Source organism: Xiphophorus maculatus, chromosome 3 (genome assembly GCF_002775205.1).
Source record: "Xiphophorus maculatus strain JP 163 A chromosome 3, X_maculatus-5.0-male, whole genome shotgun sequence".
NCBI classification, from domain to species: Eukaryota; Metazoa; Chordata; class Actinopteri; order Cyprinodontiformes; family Poeciliidae; genus Xiphophorus; species Xiphophorus maculatus.
In genome coordinates, this window is record NC_036445.1 from 17634054 (window position 1) to 17651901 (window position 17848).

The 17848-nt window shown below is 38.5% G+C and overlaps 1 protein-coding gene across 4 annotated transcripts; it reads right to left on the reverse strand.

Moving 5' to 3' along the window:
• Positions 1-3560: 3560 nt before the first annotated feature.
• Positions 3561-16430, reverse strand: pbxip1 (PBX homeobox interacting protein 1). 4 transcript variants are annotated; one of them, XM_023331348.1, is made up of 12 exons: positions 16333-16430; positions 12148-12225; positions 11751-11826; positions 9512-9585; positions 9222-9294; positions 8991-9128; positions 8030-8239; positions 7892-7915; positions 7306-7358; positions 6913-7023; positions 6523-6757; positions 3561-6394 (listed from the first exon to the last, which is right to left on the reverse strand). In XM_023331348.1, exons 2-12 carry the CDS (start codon positions 12196-12198, stop codon positions 4938-4940), a joined length of 2502 nt encoding a protein of 833 aa, XP_023187116.1. In that variant the 5' UTR covers positions 12199-12225; positions 16333-16430; the 3' UTR covers positions 3561-4937. The 4 variants fall into 4 exon arrangements, with proteins under 4 accessions (XP_023187116.1, XP_023187117.1, XP_005809182.1 ...); XM_023331349.1 differs by having other exon boundaries at positions 6667-6757; positions 8991-9294; XM_005809125.3 differs by having other exon boundaries at positions 8991-9294.
• Positions 16431-17848: the final 1418 nt, after the last annotated feature.

The following is a 17848-nucleotide window of genomic DNA, read 5'->3' on the forward strand; positions in this document are numbered from 1 at the left end:
CTTCGTCAGCATCAGAGTGTGTGCAGCACTGCATCTGCTGAGGTCCAAATTTGGCTTCCACAGAGAGGTGGCGCTACAGTCTCACGTCAGATCTTAGTAACAAGTCCTTCCTCAGTTTTATTGTGAGAGCAATGGTGCCTCACTTGAAGTCCATGCCTCTTTTTTCTATCTATCCTTATTTTGATTGTGAATTTAAATGTTATTCTTTATTTATAGTCCTTTAAATTTCTGATATTGTCACAATTTAGCCATCTGCAGTCATTTTGGTGGTAGTCGAGTAAATTTACTGTCACAAAAATCAGAGTTTGAAAAGTGTGTAGGTGTAGTGAATAATGGGTCCTTATAATGGTTTTATTAATGACCTTAACGTCCTGAAGTCCCTATTAAATTCTGATCGCAACTTATAATTCTGATTCTTTCAAAAGCTGGTTGGACAGAAAGTAGAATATCTTTAAGCAACAGGAGAACTCTAGTTTCCTTCTACTTAAACATTTAGGATTTTATGTCTAGGATGACTGGAAATCTACACCAATATTTATTCTACAAGCAGGCCGTAAATAAGCATTGAAATACAAAAGTTAAATGAGCAAAAATGTGTGCAAGCACATAGGGTAGTTTTTAAGAGAACTCACACAGTTAAAGCAAAACAAGTTTCTTTTTATGTCCACAAAACTGTGAGCAGAATGCAGCAGAGCAAACCAGAAGCAGTTTATCACTGATGATCACATAGTCTGGGCTCCAGAAACTGTTGAGAATGAGGCACTTGGGTTTCACCTTAGAAAAGAGGATGTGCACAACTGGCATATTAGGGAAGCAACTTTGTCCTAACAAGCACATTGGCTTTGTCATCCACATATCCCCAAACATCGCTTTCAAAGCTCAGTGGAATGGCTGTTACACAGACATGCACATCTATATCACTTTTTACCTAAAATAGCAGCGTACGGCCCTCGTTACATTCCCATAGCTGCTGTAGAGGAAGAGGAAAGCAGTAGCTAACAAAACTAAATGGTTTATCAAGATATTTCCACTGGGCAAACATGAGAGCTGCTTTGTTATTAATATTTTCCAGCTGGGGCTGAATTTAGAGTTCTTTAAAAAAAAAAAAAGTAACAGTACATTGCAAAGGTATTCATATCCCTTAAACATTTCCCGTATTTTTCATCTAAAAGCTAAAATGTATTTACTGTAAACGTAAGAGAACATTAGTGAATCAGCTGCATCATGAAAACCGAGGGACCGAGCAGGGAGAACGTTTTGGAGAAGTTTGAAGCAGGGTAAAGATATAAAATATCTCAGACTTTAAACATCCCGAAGAGCTGTGTTCAATCTATCACACAACTGCAAACCTACTGACTCACTGTTTCAACTTCCAGCAAGCCATGTCAGGGCCACAATAACCATGTGAAAGAAGCTGACTAACTCTAATATACTGTCTATATATCAACCTGAACACACCTTGAATGGTGTCAGCAGTATCATGCTGTGAATATGTTCTTTTTTTTACAAAGAGGAACAACTAAGCTGGTCAGTTGATGGGAAGATGGAAGGACTAAATACTCACAATCCTGGAAGACTTTTTGGAGGCTGCAAAAGGCTTGAGTCTAAGTCTGAACCCTTTTGCAAAAATTAATGATAAAAATCTGTCTCCATGTGCAAAGAGAAATATACTATTGCACGGTAATGTGCCTCTATACTGACTCAAAGGCAGTTTACAAATGTACACAAATCTGATCATATTTGTAGGTGGGAAAAATCATGTATCTTCTCCCCTTTACTATGCAATTACACGCTATTTTGTGCTGCTCCTGAGCATAAAATACCACTACTGGTATTTGGTTGGAATCTGACAAAATAGAAAAAGAACTACAAAGGGTGTGCATGCTTTTGCAAATAAACTGTAGGTTTCTAAAAGTTCAACCAGGACAGAGATAGGACGACTTCCTGGACCGATGGATATTCCATCACAGAGACAAAAGGCTGCTCATTCATACACAATGGGAAATTAATAATTAACCTGACACATGTGTTGTTAATATGTGAGTGGAAACCAAAGTAACTGGAGCAGAACACAAGAAGTTCACCGCTGACATTTGAACCACAGGCTAAAAAGCTGCAAGGCAACACAGGCAACTATCACAGGCAACTATCCCACTACTGGTTCTATTTCTTCAGAAATATTTAACCTCTTTGTGTTTCATAATGAAAGCTACATATTTACTACAGGCAACATTTTCCTCATCTCAAACAAATGCAATGATCAACAGGCTGGAAAGGTCCTGACTTAACATGCAGTCTGTCTGGTTTCTTTCACCTACTCAATCAGTTTCTTATTCCACCCGAGTATTTTCTCGGACATCTTAATATCCATTGCTTAAAATGAAGTAGGAACAAAATGAACATCCTTGACAGAAAGTTTAACCAAACATCAACAACATATGGACCAGATATGACTGAAACTTGTAAAACATTTTCTACAGTAATGTTAAATGTGGCAGCCAAGTTATAATTTTTCCACACACTCTACAAATCTGGACTTGATGGAAGAGCAGCAGGAAGCCATTTGAAGTTCAGCTTCCAGTTTTTGACAAACTAGAAGGTGCTCTGGTCAGGCAAGACAAATAGATAACGCTCTAGCTAATGTGGTGGAAAAGTAACTGGTAAATGCAGGAAAATCCTAAAAGCTTAAGAGGTAGAAACATCAGACTGGTTAGCAAGAACTCTCAATGTTTCCTCCATCTGACCCGAAAATCCTTTTTAACCCATGTGTCTGTGGAGAAATGCCTCGGTTCTGAAACACAAAGGCCACCCCTTCTCCAAACTGCTATCCTCCAGTCCACTCAGACTGTCAGACCAACTTTACTTATGAAGCGCTTTAAAACTATGGCAGCTGAATCAAAGTGCTGCACAAGGCAACAAACTGTAAAAACACAAAAATATCAGAAGACAAAGGAATAAGAAAGATTAAACAATGCAATCAGTTCAAATGAACAAGGTCAAACTACATATCACCAACTAAAAAGCAGACGGTCAAGCAGTCTCTCTAGTGTTCAGATGTAGATTATTCCACAATTGAGCAGCAGCAGTAGAGAAAGCACTGGCCCCTCTGAGTGTAAGATTAAGATCTCACCTTGGCCAAAGTTAATGTGAGGAGGATGACTGCAATCTTCTGTGTACAGCAAGAAAGTTGAGTCAGGAATTTTTGAAGGGTCAAAAAGATAAGGGAAGGTTTATTTACTAAAAGTCACAATTGATCAATTTAAATGAATATTTTGGGGGAAGTTCAAACCTTATGCTTATGGATCACATAGGGAGCTGATTTACATATCACTTTTATAGAGGAAAATTAAATGGCAAAGCTTATGAAAGCAAGGTTGATTTTAACAGATCTCAAAAGGCAGAAAATTCATCATCAAGATTTTTAGACTTCCCTCCACAATTATCAAAACTAATGAGCACATTCTTCACTTATTGGGACCTAAAATTTCAAACACATTTTTGGTTGGTTGTATTTATTGTTCCGTAGAGAAAATATTTTAACTGATGAGTTAAAACCCAAAGATCACAAAAAAACAGTTTATTTTCTTTGAAGTTACAGAAGCAACAAGAAACATCTGAACTCAAACTCTCCACATGACAAAAGAACCACAATGAGAGAGTGTGCAAACATACAGAAATTAACAAAAATTTTAAAGTGACAACCTATTTAAATTAAAGACATAAAAAACAAGCAAACTTGCTGAACATGCCCATACTTAAGTGCCCAACATTTGTTTTCCACACAGTGCCTGTTGTAAGAATACAATTAAATACGTTTCTAGACAAAACATGTTGGATGCAACATTTACAAACAATACAAATTAATGCCAAATTCTCAAACATAAATTATCCAGCTTTCTTAAATAACCCATGTTGAAGCCTGCTTTAATATTAATGGTTTAGTAACCCACAAAACAGTGATGAATAAATATGACAACCTGTATCTCCAATAAGTGGAGCTTTAGTAAACATTAACAGAGCACAGTGCCGTGTAAGCAGGAAGTGTTTAAATAATAATAAAAAAAATATTAAATTCTAGAAACTAAGTTCAAAACATCCAAACTGCTCCAGCAGGTTTAAGTTTCAACATTACTAAACAGGATATTTGAACACCAGTGAATGTTTACATAATCTGAAGTATCTCGATACAAAAACCTGGACCCAGCTTTTGATTTTAAAGACGTTACTGAATGAAAAGAGCAATGTTTCAAAGTAAACATTAAGTTCAGTGTACGTACACATTACAAAAAGCCATGTAGAGGACACAGCAAAGATGTGGGGCCCTGTTAAGATGAAACCAAAACATAACTTTTGACCTACATGCAAAATTCTAAGTGAAAAACTGAAAACACCATGAACACAATTGGTGGTGGCAGTTTCATGGTGTGGGGCTGCCTGATTCAGCAGGGAAAGAAAACTGAGTTGATGGGGAAAGAGATGCAATGCAATTCTGGGGAAAAAAAAATCTATTTAAAGGCAGCAGATGGAGGTTCACCTTCCAGCAGAATGACCCTAAAATGTACAGCTGGATCTACAAGAATTGACTTAGAGCAGAGCATCTTAAAAAATGTTTATATCCAATTGAGAATCCAATTGTTTGGGAATTGGAAATTGATGTTAACAGATGTTCTCCATCCAAACAGGTGTGGCCTGAGCTATTTGGAAAGCAGAATAAGCAAAAAAATATCAGCCTGTAGACGTTAAAATCATTAGAACTTGTAAGCTTGGCCAGCCTGTGTGACACAGTGAATATATGAGCAAGAGTAAAATTTTAAAATTTACTGAAATGTATTAACAGATGGTAGTGGCACAAAGAAGGGTTGGTTGACTGCCTGATAAACACATTGAAGTAATTGTGGTCCTAAAGAAAGTGTGTCCTCCAGCCTATCAAATCATACTCAGCCACGTTCTTGTCTGTTCTCCTTCCTCCATTCACCTTTAATCCTCTTCTCCTTCTCCCTGCCTCCTGGAAGTGAAAACATTTTCAGGACTTCCTTTTCAAACCCTTCCATTTCATCCTCCAGGTCACTATCTTCCTCATCACCATCCTCCACCATGTCTTCCAAAATATCCGACAGATCATCCACAAAGTCCTGGAAGCTCCTCTGGTTGTGCACAAACATCCCATCCTTGAAAAACTCCAAGGCGATCTTTCTGAGCTCTGATGTTTTGGATCCATCTACTCCGGCCTCCTCTATCTTGGTTAGATAGGTTTGCAGTACAGAGTCGAACTCTGATAACGAGACGGGGAGGAGCCCCTCCGCCTGGGCGCAGGTTTCCAGCGTGTCGCACTGCTGCAGTGGTTTGAGGTCGTGTTGGAGGCGTTGTCTCTGTTGGAACCAGTATTCTGGTTGTCCTACGGCAGGTTTGGGGTGGGTGTGATGGGGCTTTCGCTCACCATACAAGTGCTCTTCTTTGTGGCCATGGTTACCTGGAAATTCATGTTCGTTGTTTCTCTTTTTCAGGGAGTGTGACTGGTCTTTTTCCCAGTCTACATTATGCTTTTTCTCTTTCAGTTTCATCTCTTTGATCTTAAACTGTTCCGAAGTCTCATCCTTCCTCCTGAATTTCTTCTCTTCTTTCCCGTTTTTGCTCTTCCTCTCATACTCATTCCACTGTTTCCTCTCATCTGTCCCTGTCCTTTCTTTACCCTGACTTTTGCTATTGTCCCACTGCTTCCTCTCACCCTTTCCTTTCCCTTCCTTACCAATTTTATCTTTCCACTCAGGGTCTTTCTTATCTCCTTTCTCCTTCCAATCTTTTCTCTCCTGCTTTTCTTTGCCTCCATGTTTCCCTTTCTTCCACTCCATCTCTCCTTTCAGCTTCTGATTGCGATTCTTCCCTCCTCGCCACTCGTCTTTCTCTTTACCTTTCCATTCTTTCTGTTCATGTACTTTCTCAAAGTTTCCCTTTTTCCTTTCTCTGTCTTCCTTCAACTCTTTCCTACCTTCCTTGTCCTCCAACTGTCTACCATCATCTCCTCTTCCTCCCTTCTCTTTCTTTAACTCTTTCTGCTTCCAAGGACTTGCCTCATCACTTTGCCTCTTTTTCTTACCTGGCTTATCTTTGTCATTCTCAAGCTTCCCATGTTCATGTTTTCCCTTCTTCCACTCCATTTTGTCTCCCCTTTCTCCATCTCCTTCCTTCCTAACAGACTTATCTTTCCCCTTCTGCTGTTTTTTGTCATTTATTTCATATTTAACCTTATTTGGATCTTTCTTCTGCCTCTGATCTCCCCAAGTCTTCCATGGCTGTTTTCCAGGTGGTCCAGCTGAATCCTGCCTGCCATCTTCTGTTTGGTCACTAGGTGGTGATGTAGAGTGCTTCATGCTGGCTTGATCAGCATCACTGGTTGCTGGAAGAGATACAAAAGTCAATAAAGCAACACAATGTCTGCAACAAAAGTAAAAGAAAGAATAAACTTGCTTTGCTTTCCCTTCCTGTTTTTAGTAACTAATCCCCTTCGCCTCCTAACTCTTGTACCTGGGGAGAGTTTTAAGTTTGTCACAGTGGATCTCAGGGTTTCTAGCTCTTTCTGTAGGACCGGGACAGACTCCAGCTCTTTCTTCATCCTGTCGTTCTCTTTCTGAAGGACAGGGAGAGATGCAATCTCTGTCTTCAACCTACTGTTTTCCTTCTCCACCTCCTCCCAGAGCAGCCGCTGCTCCTCTCCCTCTGCTGCCTGCTCCTTGGCTACTTTTAGCTCCTCTTTCTGTGCCTGGTTGGAAGGAAAAAAAAGGAAAGGTAAAGAAGCTCCCATGAGCATGTTATGCACTCGCTGACACATTTACGCAAAGACACACATTTGTTTTACACATATATAAATAAAATGAACTAAGGAGAAATGAAGCACTGGACAGAATGGAGTCACACCTGAAGCTGAGCTTGTAGTGCAGAAATCTGCTGGTTCCCTTCAGCTAACTTATTCAGGAGCTGGGGGCTGTTGTGATCTAAACCTGGAGCTACTTCGGGACTAAGCCACTCCTGTCAACAAATTGCAAACAGAGAAAAACAGTCTGAATTCAAAATGCCTTGTCATACCGAAAACATTTCTAAGGAAGCAGAAGTTTGAGGTGAACTGCTGCTATTCAAAGCTGCCCATGTTGGTCTTCCAACAAGCACAGCACAGAAAATGCTAGTGTTTTTAAAAGTCATTATTTATGACTTTCATGATGTTACAGAATGCATGTAGTATGTTGTTGATAATGGATAAAAGCGATTAAAAGTGACGCCAATAAAAACAGAGAAGGAGAACATCAGTCTGACCTGTTTCCCTGGTGCCTCTGTATCCTTCAGTTCCCTTGTTGTATAGTCACTTTCTGCAAATGATTATGGAAAGTGTCAGGTCAGTGTGGATGATTGCTTTCAAATCAGCATCGTATTTTTAGCAAACAAGCCAACTTGCACAAGTAATAACCCCTCAACCCCAAGTTACCAATCCAACATCAAGTTTTCTAAAATGGCGAAAAGAGGGCAGTCTGCAGATTTCTGGATACAAATGTGCAAATCTTGTTTTTCTGTATACCAAGTCTTCACATATACATCTTTTTCTATTTTACCTGAAAGTGTATACGATTTTTAAAGTCCTTTTGCCAGTGACAATAAGCATGATGTGAAGGGCCCGGGATCCTTTACAATTCAGTGTGGTTAATTTATGCATAATTTTAATATCAATGTCAGTATAAAACAAACATCCCTCTTCCAAAAGCAAAACGGACTTTTAAAGTGAATTTTAAAAAGCATCCCATGCAAAGTCCTTTAATTCTGCGTGCATGTTCACAAACATGTTGTGGCCAAGAAAAGCTGAATTATTTTACTTAGATGCAAACACAATAGGACTAAAACAACCTACCCTCATCGAAGTCCATGAAGACACCTGCAGGCATAATACACCTCAGTCTCAGAGCCTCCTTTAGTCTCGTTAGTCATTGCTTCTGACATAAACACAAGTCTAAAATACCATAGCAACAGGTTCACAGATGATGCTCACCAGAGAAAAAGACGGTGCCGAGCCCCAACAGAATGAGAGCAGCCAGGATGCATTTGTTAAGAGAGAACACGCCGTCATTCTCTCGCTGTGGCACCTGAAATTCTTCTTCCACTTCTTCTTCCTCCTCCTCTTCTTTTCTTCCAATCTGCTCCAGGAGAGACTTTCTCCTCCTCTCCACTGACTCTCCCTCCTCTGTCCTTTCACCAATTCCTAAACAGACAACAGAAAGGAATCTTTAAGGAGGCTAAATTTAGACACCTATTAAATGACGTTTCTGTGCTTTACTACAAACTACACAATCTTTAGATGCTTAAACTCAACTTTGATATAAATGTCATACAAACAGCCACTGTAATATTAGGTACGCCTTGTCGAAAGGGTTGCTCCCGCTTTTACCATCAGAACTGCTTTCATTCTTTGTGACATGGACTCAACAAGATGTTGGAAACATTAGTCAGATATTTTGTTTCATACTGACATGATGGCATCACACAGCTGCAGTAGATTTGTCAGCTGAACATCTATGATGTGAATTTCCTGCTTTACCACATCCAAACGTTCTCCCTTAGACTGAGATCATGTGACTGTAGAGGTCACTGGAGGACAATGAACTCATGGTCATTTTCAAGAAAGAAGTTTGGGATTCGTTCTTTAGGACATGGGAAATTATTCGGCTGGAAGTACTTGGAAGTAGTAAAAGCAATTCTTGCTGTTGAGTATGAACTAGGATCTGTAGTGCTGTGGGCCTGTTTTTCCCCTTCAAAGACTCCAGGAACCTTGTAAGAGTTCCTGGCATTATGTATTATTTGAAAGATAAAAATTTGAATAAAAAATAAATAAATAAATAAAATGAAACAGGTAGTCAAAGCTTGATTTGTCAAGAGGTTGGAGCATTCTAGCAGAAATTTAATATAAACAGGCAGTTGCAAATAACTGTGGTGGATAACTGCCATTATCTTACCGGACTGCTGTCCCTCTTGGTGTGGCTCCTCTTTATTTTGCAGATGAAGCGTTTCTTCTTGTCGAAGTTCCTCTTCTGCGGGTGAAAACTCTGCACCTCCAAGAGTCTCTGTGCTGAGCAGTGAGTCTGGGGGCCCATCTAGGGAAGGCGTCAGGAGGGTGTAGGAGTCAGAGGACGAATCCGGGTCAGGGGAAGACCTCGTCAGTCCCTCAGTTTTGCTCTCAATGTTACCATGGTCCAAGGTGCCAGAGGCATCCACAGATGGAGGATTTGAGTTGGAATCTGCATTTTGATCTTCAGAAACCTAGAGAAAAGAATGATTGTTTTTAAAAAGTTCAAAACTCTTGAGTCAGTGTTTAGTGAACAAAATAAAAATAAGTGACCCTCTAAACAGGAATATTACTAAATAGCAAGAATCAGAAGATGATTACTGGCTAGTTAGAAATGCATAGAAATAAAGCCATGCATTATTGCACACAGTACTGAAAGATAATGCGGTGTTATGAGTTATGGTGTCTTACTAGGTAACCCTCCTCTGGGAGCCTTTCTTCTGCAGACTCGGCGCTATTTGGAGGCTGATTTTTCTCTCCAGGTCCTGGTTCATCAAAAACACAGAGGAGAGGAAGCATTTAAAGAAGCACTTCAACATTTTCTAACAGTCAGTTCTTGAAAGGGAACCATTCAGACTGTTGTAAAACTTTAGCACCTCAAGCACCTTTGGCCAAAATGATTGTGGATATGGGTTTAGTTTTATTAACAGAGGAAACTGATGCTCAAATAGTATAAAGTTTGACTGGTCTTTATCATCATTAAAGAGTGGGAAATGTATTTATGTAAACAGACTGAGGCAATAAAATAAAACAGAGCCCTCAACTAAACGATTGCAGAACAATGTTGTGTTTACAATGACCTGAAGCAGTAGTCTCTTTCTCCATCACCTCATCAATCTCATTATTGTTAGGAACATGATTTAGCTGATGCAGGTTTATGGGTGAACAAGTTTTGTACATCTCTCAATGGAGCCGAGATTAAGTAGTTTCATCAACTTTTTCTGTTGAAATTAAGTTACAAATTATTAAGTAATTTTATTTAACCGATTACACTAAAATGTAATTTCTTTGAAGCAAATTAATGGTTACGCAAGTTTTTTGAAGTGACAGTTTGTTATGTTAAAAATTCATATCAGGTAAATAAGCAGGCTGTGTTTCATTGAGAAAAACAATGATGTTTGTGTCCAACACCTTATCCTGAGTTAGTCATATGCAAATTTTACCTCTTCATAAAAAAAAAGGATATTTGAACTGTTAAAGTGAGAGAGAATAACACGAGTGAAAGAGTTGCCTGAGGCCTTCGGAAGAAAAGCTCATTAAAGAAAAAAGTCTATAAGTGGAGGACACCAGAAACTGCAGCCAACATCTCAAAGACAAAACACCCACAAAACTTTGCTCTGTAAAATGACTGAAACATGCTGAAAAAATGTCTTCCAAAACCTTAGAAGTTCTTCATGGACACCTAAGTGTATAGCTAATTAGACACTGAAACAAAAGACTTATTTGGACATGAACTAAAACTAACTAAAGAAAGAGAACCAGATACTATTTGAAGTATCGTTGTTTGGGAATGCTTTGCTGCACCAGAACTATGCCAGCTCATCATCACAGAATCCATTATAAATTATACTTATCGTCAGAGCTGCCTGAGGAAAATCTCAGCACATCTGTAAAAATAGGGTGACCATATTTTACTTTGGGCGCACTCTAAAAGCGGGGAAACTCCATACATTTGCGCTTTGTTGTTGGCGTACTGATAGCCACGCTATCTATCTTCTGATTAAGAACAGGGCTGCCCGCACTGTCGCGGCTCAGGGATTACGTGACACGCAGCGTCGTGCGCAGTGCCCTAGTGCCTGTAAATTGAATGGTCCAATGAAGGAAATTTAAAAAAACAGGACATTTCCTCACTTTCTAAAAAAAACCCGGGACGCCCGGGACAGGACGTGAAATACGGACATGTCCCGGGAAATACGGACGTTTGGTCACCCTAGTAAAAATATTAACCCTGAAGTAGAACTGGACCCTGCAGCATGACAATGACCCAACACATACCAATGAAATCAACACAAATCTACTGAAAATTAAAAAGTAAGAAAGTCTTGGGCACATTAAAAACCCAAATCCTGATCTCACAAGACGCTGCAGGGTTACTAAAACCAGGCTGCGCATTTGCAAGAAAATGCGCAGCCTGCTGCTGGACACACTGTCCTCTGAGATTGGTAAATGGCTACTAGAAGTGTCTTAGTGAAGCGATTTTAGACAAAGGAAGAAACAAAGGATTTTATGGGGAGGGAGAGTTAGGGTTAAAAGGTTAAACGTTTTGGGGTGTTCAAACCTTTTCTTTAGTCACGTTTATAATTCTCTAGAAATGAGAAAAACACAGGGTTTATTTTTTAAAGTTTATATATATCTCCATCACTTCATCTTCTAGAGAGTAATGACAGAAAAACTATTCCAGGTTAATCAGATTCTCTAATAACTGGAATGAGCTCAAGCAGCCTGATTGAGAAAAAATTTGACTGGACTTATTAGGGTCTACTTTTCAGATTGTATTCAGATTTCTATGAGAGGAAGGGAGGGGTCAGTTAATTTGTTGATCACAAAACCTGACATTTCACCAATATATTGTACACCTCAGAAACCTATTAACGTTTCTGTGGGACATTAAAAAAAATGGTCACATAAATGAAGCATACTGTAACCAGACCTGTGGCAGATGTGTGGCTTTCTTCATGCTGCTTTGTTCCCTCTGCAAGGGGCCTCAGGGTTTCAGCAACTGTCTCCTATGATGACGGAGGCAGAGTCATTACCACTTGATTAAAGACCTACCAAAAAATTGCTATGTTAAAAGTTGAATTTAATATTCAGAAACGATTTTTATCGATACTAAATAACCTTTTATTGACATAATTAATAACACAGAATGTCCCTCTTTTTTTTTTTTTTACAACTTTCACATTAAAAATGTTTTACAAACATTATGACACAAACCTAATTCATATTCAGGTGACCTGAAAGAGAAAAACTGGGACAAAGCTCTCTTTTTTCAGAGACGTGTTTAATAAGGTCAGGCATGGCTGCTTAACATTTCAAAGTGATCATACCTCAGATGTGAGGATGGTCCAACTGTTGTTGGCAGCACCGCCCCCAGACATGGCCCCCCCAGAGGCTTCACCTGTCTCCTGCAACACAACACCAGCATTGAAAACAAATGTCGTGATTAGTAATAGTTCCACGAAATGTAGTGAGTGGAGAGTGAGGAAAGCCTGTGCTCTTCTGTTAATAGTGTCTGTGTCAGGAGTTCAGCCTTTCTCCCTCCACTTGTAGGTACAAGAAAAAGCTGGCCCACTCTAGTTACGGACAAAACCATAGTGAGACATGATTTCCAACACATTCAAATTTTATACCTTTCCAGATCCGTTTTATTCGTCTCTGTCTAAAAACCTACAAATTCAAGCCAGTTGAAGGAAAATGAATAATAATGGATAGATGGATGGACAGTAGATTTGATGGACAGAAGAAATGATGGATAGGCAGACACAATTATGACAAAAAATATGTAACAATAAATATTCAGATGTTTCAATGATATGAAAAGACAATAAAACATGGAAATACAAGTGTTTTTCATTTTATTCTTCCATCCTTATTTAGATCTGTAAAACAGTGAAATATTTTTTTCCAAGCCAGTACAGGAACCTTGATATATAAAAAAATAATAATAATGTCAAAAGTTTTATTAGCTCTCCTCTACAGAAAGAAAATCCTTTCAAAACAGCCTGATGGTAACCTTGAGATTGCATACCTCTGGTCAAGAGTTATATGGCAGCTGTGACATTAATAATAACCGGGTGTTTTTTTTTTTTTCCGTTTCACTTTTACAGGAGTGACGAAGAAAAATAAGCTGGAAATAAGAGTTTGGCCAGTCTCGGCACAAATGTGTGTCCTTGGAAAACATAAAAGTTTTTACTAAAAAACAAAAAAGAAATAAAAAAAGTATGTAGTTCTGAGTCCACTTAAAGGCTGAGCAAATACATCTCCACAAAGGGAGCTTTTAAATAGCTCCCTTTGCTGAAATGCTAATAATGCAAAAGTCCATTTCTTCTGATTCTTTAGGTAAATATGAATCCCATTCATTAAAATATGAGATCATTTTTCTCTACAGTAAGTCATCATGCTAAATTGTACAGAGTCAGAGTGGGTGTTTTTGTCCCACTGGATCATTACACCTGCTGTGAAAATGATTGTAGCTTCTCATTTGACCTTTTCCCTCCACTTTGAACATGACGAGCAATTCTGTTCTCTCTACAACAGAACATTTGATGAAGTGATTTCCAGCTCAAAAGGTGAGAGACGCTCAGGTGGTTTTTTTGTTAAGATAAACTCAACAGTTAAACACACAAAAACTCAACTCGACATTTGTTAAGGGAATATTTAATGCACAACTCTCATTTGATAAGCTTTTTGGGCAACAATGAAATGATTAGATTTTCTCTGGGCATCAGTAACTCAGAATTTCCAAACTTAAAAAAGGGCAGTGCTGATGTTTGTTGAACTGTTTCCTAAACAGTCCAAACATATAACCTGGTATTTCGTAAAGCTGGGATCTCATTTTTGTTTAGATACAGTATTTATTAATATGTGAATGTCAAGAAATTATCAAATTAGTAATTCAACTGAAACTGTATACACACATTACACATAGTGCAATATCTTTTTCAGCATTTATACAGTAAATTAATGAAGAAAATAAGTCATATTTCCATGTGTTCTCAGAAAATAGAACATAAGATCAATTAAAAAAAAGAAAAAAAACATTACTAAAACATTAATGGTTCAACCGGCCCACAGTATTATTGGGAAAACTGCTGACGTGTCATCCTAACAACAAGTATGGCTGCATGATACCAAGAAAACAAATAACATACAATAGTATATGTAAATGTTGCAATGAATGTGATTAATAAATAAATACTTAAGTGTGTTAATGTCTGTCTGCTTAGGGGTCTGTATAAAAATGGAACCAAAACAGAAAGTAGCTTATCCAGCTACTGAAAATTAAATGAGAAATTCTGTTTTTTTCCATAACACACGGTTTACCATCCATCTGACTTAGCTGTAGCATCTTAAAACACCCAAACATCCTTTTCTGTAGAAGAAAATGAAAAACTGATTGGAAGGAAAAGTAGGATAGTACAAGGTGCAAAAGAAACGTAGTTAGCTAGATATGAGATCAGAGAACCTCTGACGCATCGTCAACAGGAAGATGAGAGGAACCAGAACCCACAATGAAGATGACCTGAAGGGTGGCATCAAAGCAACCTGGGCTTCCTGAGCACCTCAGCTGAACCACAATGCCTCCATGCCATGCTGCACTGATGCAGAACTGAAAGAAGTAAATTAACTTTTCAATGTTATCCTAATACACAAACACATCTGTAAGAGTGAATGGATTAACAACAAAACGTTAAGCTAAGAAAACAGTGTGTGTGTGCAAGCAATCAAACCAATTAAAAGATTATTTATCAAACTCAAAAGGGCAAAAAGCCTGTCTGAAGAGGAATCACTTCAGAGTTTTTGTTTATTTATTATAGTCTACAGGAGATCTCTCTTTGTGTATTATTATTCATAAACAAACTGCTGAGCTACAAAATGAAAATAATCGACAAGTAGGACAATCCCTGTGTGGCCTGCAGCTTTAAGACATTTACATCTGTTTACACAAGCATAGGATTTGGATGCCAGCATTTGCTATTCAGCCTCACCCATTCTACTAACATAGAACCTACTGTAAACTGTTACAAACATTTAGTGAAACTGGGCCTGTCTGTCTGTGTGTGTGCAGGAAGTCTTATTGCTTTAGGAGAATTCAGTTCTTCATTAGTAGTTTGTGAGCACAGGAGGCCTTGTGGGCATCCTGGCTTTTGGCTAGCAGAGAAATGTTTTGGCACAGACTCGGGTAACTAAGGCCTGCAGTATTCTGAAGATAGAGGCTCAAGACGCCTTTCGTTTCAAAGTTATTAGTTTGTTCAATAAATGTCCTCTAAGCAGCACAATTTAAATGTCTGCCGTATTTTTAAGAACACAGAGAGAATATAATTTCAACAGATAACGCTCAGAATACATTCTGGAAGAATATTGTTATGTTACGCAGTCATTTCTTTAACCCATGTCATCTGACTGTGATCTATAAATGAAGAGACACCTCACTTATGCCCACAATAGCAAGATAATGACACAAATTCAATTTTCTCCCAGCGCAATTTAGGTCTCCTAATCCAGTTCCTCCCGAGAGAAGTCTGCCGGATCTAGCCTCGGGCCCCACAAGGAGCATTGTGGAGCATATAGTGGAATGGTTTAAATAGATGGCAGCTAAATTTAGCCTCTATGAGATTGACTAGAGACAGAAAAGAAGGGGGAGCATGCAGAAGATTGCCACAGGGAATGCAAGAGAGGCAGCAGTCTAGTCTAAGGACAGGTTTAAAAGGATTACATGCACCATAAAGCTTGATGCTTTTCAGAGAAAATGCATATTTAATCTAGAATTTCAAGAGTTAAAACTCAAATGTATTCCCTATGCACAGAAGGAGCCTTCCTTTTGCTTTTCAGTAAACTTCCAGCTCCGTCTGACGTCCCTTTACTTCTTCAAATAAACATAACTCAGTACTTTTCCTTGCGTGCATCATATGCAACGTGCACAGATGACAATATATTTATTTTTCCCTTTGACTAAAACATACAAACACGAAAACTGTCGCAGCACTGGATCTTATCTGATCTCTCCTGGGAAAATAAATGACCAAAAAAGGTCAAGAGATTAAACGACACAACAGGATGTGTCTTTAAGAGTAACAGTGAAGCAAAAACTAAAGGAGCTTGTGCTTAGAGGCTCCCATGCAAAGCAGCCACGATATGCATTCATAATACGCAAATATAATAGTCTGAATGTGCGGATGAGACAGGAAATGTCAACTGAGGATGGCTAAAGTTGAATAAAAGCTAAAAAAATATAAATAAATATAAATCGAGGATATTTTTTGGAATGTGACAAAGACTTGTATACCTTCAATATATTGGATGACTATCAAAAGTAACCATATTGTTCCTCTAATGCGGTGACATCAAAACATTACAAACAAGTTTTCCTTTTGAAGCGAGCGACCAGGAAAACGTGAAACGACGTAGGCGGTGCCGTGTGAAGAGGAATAATGCACAACTGCTCTTTAGAGGTTAAAATAAAGAAACAACAGAATATGAGTAAGAAACATTCAAATTCAGGTTGTTCTTACCGTGTTGGGGAACTTTACTCCAGACCCGGGAGAATGTGAGAGATACGGCAGGCTATTCGGTCTCTTTCTAACCAACTTGGGAACTTTGAAGGTGAAGTCTGAACTCAATGAGTTACACGCCACTTGACCAATCACACTCTGAGGTCGTTCTAGTCCCGCCCCTTTGTCGTACCACGGAACCAATGAAAGCCCAGTTTCAGTTTTCCTCGAAAAACACTCTCATAGGTTGTTTGACAAATTGGTGTGGACGCTGTGAAACTTATTTTAAACTGTGTCACGTTACTACCGCAAACCCAAAGATGTGTGATTAAGATTTATTTGGTGTGCAAAGAAAAACGAGCACATAATTGTGAAATGAAATGAAAATTACACGTTTTTCAAAATGTTTTTTAAAAGTGTGTCAGCATTTAGTTGGGGATAAAACTGTTGGGTTAGGTTACAGAACAATATCCTAAGCTTTGGGCATAACATGGAGCACTGTTCAATTTATTGATCATCCAAATATGGAAAGAGTAGGACACAACCCAACACCTGCCAACACTCTGCACCTTAACACACAGGCCTGTCAAAAAGAGAATTAATTTACAAAGCAGCGAAGAGGACCCTTGGTATCTCTGGAGGAGGTGCAGAGATTCATGGCTAAGGTGGGACAATCTGTTGATATGAAGAAAGCCATTGGCAGAAGACAGCAATGACAATTTCAGATTGCGGTTGTCACAAGCCATGCGGAAAAAGTCTTGGTCTTGTCTGTTTAGGAAGGCAAGATTTTCTTTGCTGTGCTTGTCAGTCAATCTTAAATCAAAATCAAATAGGCTACATCAACTTGAACACACCATCTTTACACTGAAACAAGGTGGGAGCAGCATCACGCTGTGGCCTTTACTTCAGTCGGGACAGGGAAGCTGATCAGAGTAGCACAACTCTTGAGGATTGGGTGAGAGGGTTACTTACACTCCACAATGCAACAATTCAAAACATACAAACAAATCAACAATAGAACAGTTTAAATCAAATCATTTTCATGGATAAGACTGACTTATCAAAAACTCCAGAGTTGAATACATTTGAAACGTACAAACTGATATTCACAGACATTGTCCCGTCAATCTGAGCTTTGCTGTAAAGTAAATGTGTAAAACATCAGGCAAAGCAAAACTATAAAATGTTAGAGGCACTCTACAAGAAGTTCATAATAGTTTTATATTTTTTACAAGGCCCAAAAAAGCACTGTGCCTTCTGTTGAATCTATTAACATTATTTTATGTGTTACTTTTGGTTATATTTTTAAGTAGTCAGTATGAAGAAATTAGGTTGATTAATATTACTTTTACTTCTGGGTTGCAATGATTACCTGTCTCTTATTGAGCATTAGTTTCTCACAATATTTTCATTTTGAGTGTTAAATATTTGAATTCAATATTTAATCCTGACAAATACAGATAAATCTTAATTTGTATCTTACTTGTATAGGGTTGTACTGATTTTTTAAATTTTTTTAAATGAAATATTAGACTTC

What these genes read in the sequence shown, in the direction of transcription:
- pbxip1 (XM_005809125.3), bottom strand. Translation starts at nt 12,198, where the DNA reads ATGTCTGGGGGCGGTGCTGCCAACAACAGTTGGACCATCCTCACATCT. An exon ending in TCCCAGAGGAGGGTTACCTA is followed by an intron (nt 9,295 to 9,511) that starts GTAAGACACCAT and finishes TCTTTTCTCTAG; the next exon opens with GTTTCTGAAGATCAAAATGC. An exon ending in CGGCACCGTCTTTTTCTCTG is followed by an intron (nt 7,916 to 8,029) that starts GTGAGCATCATC and finishes TTATGCCTGCAG; the next exon opens with GTGTCTTCATGGACTTCGAT.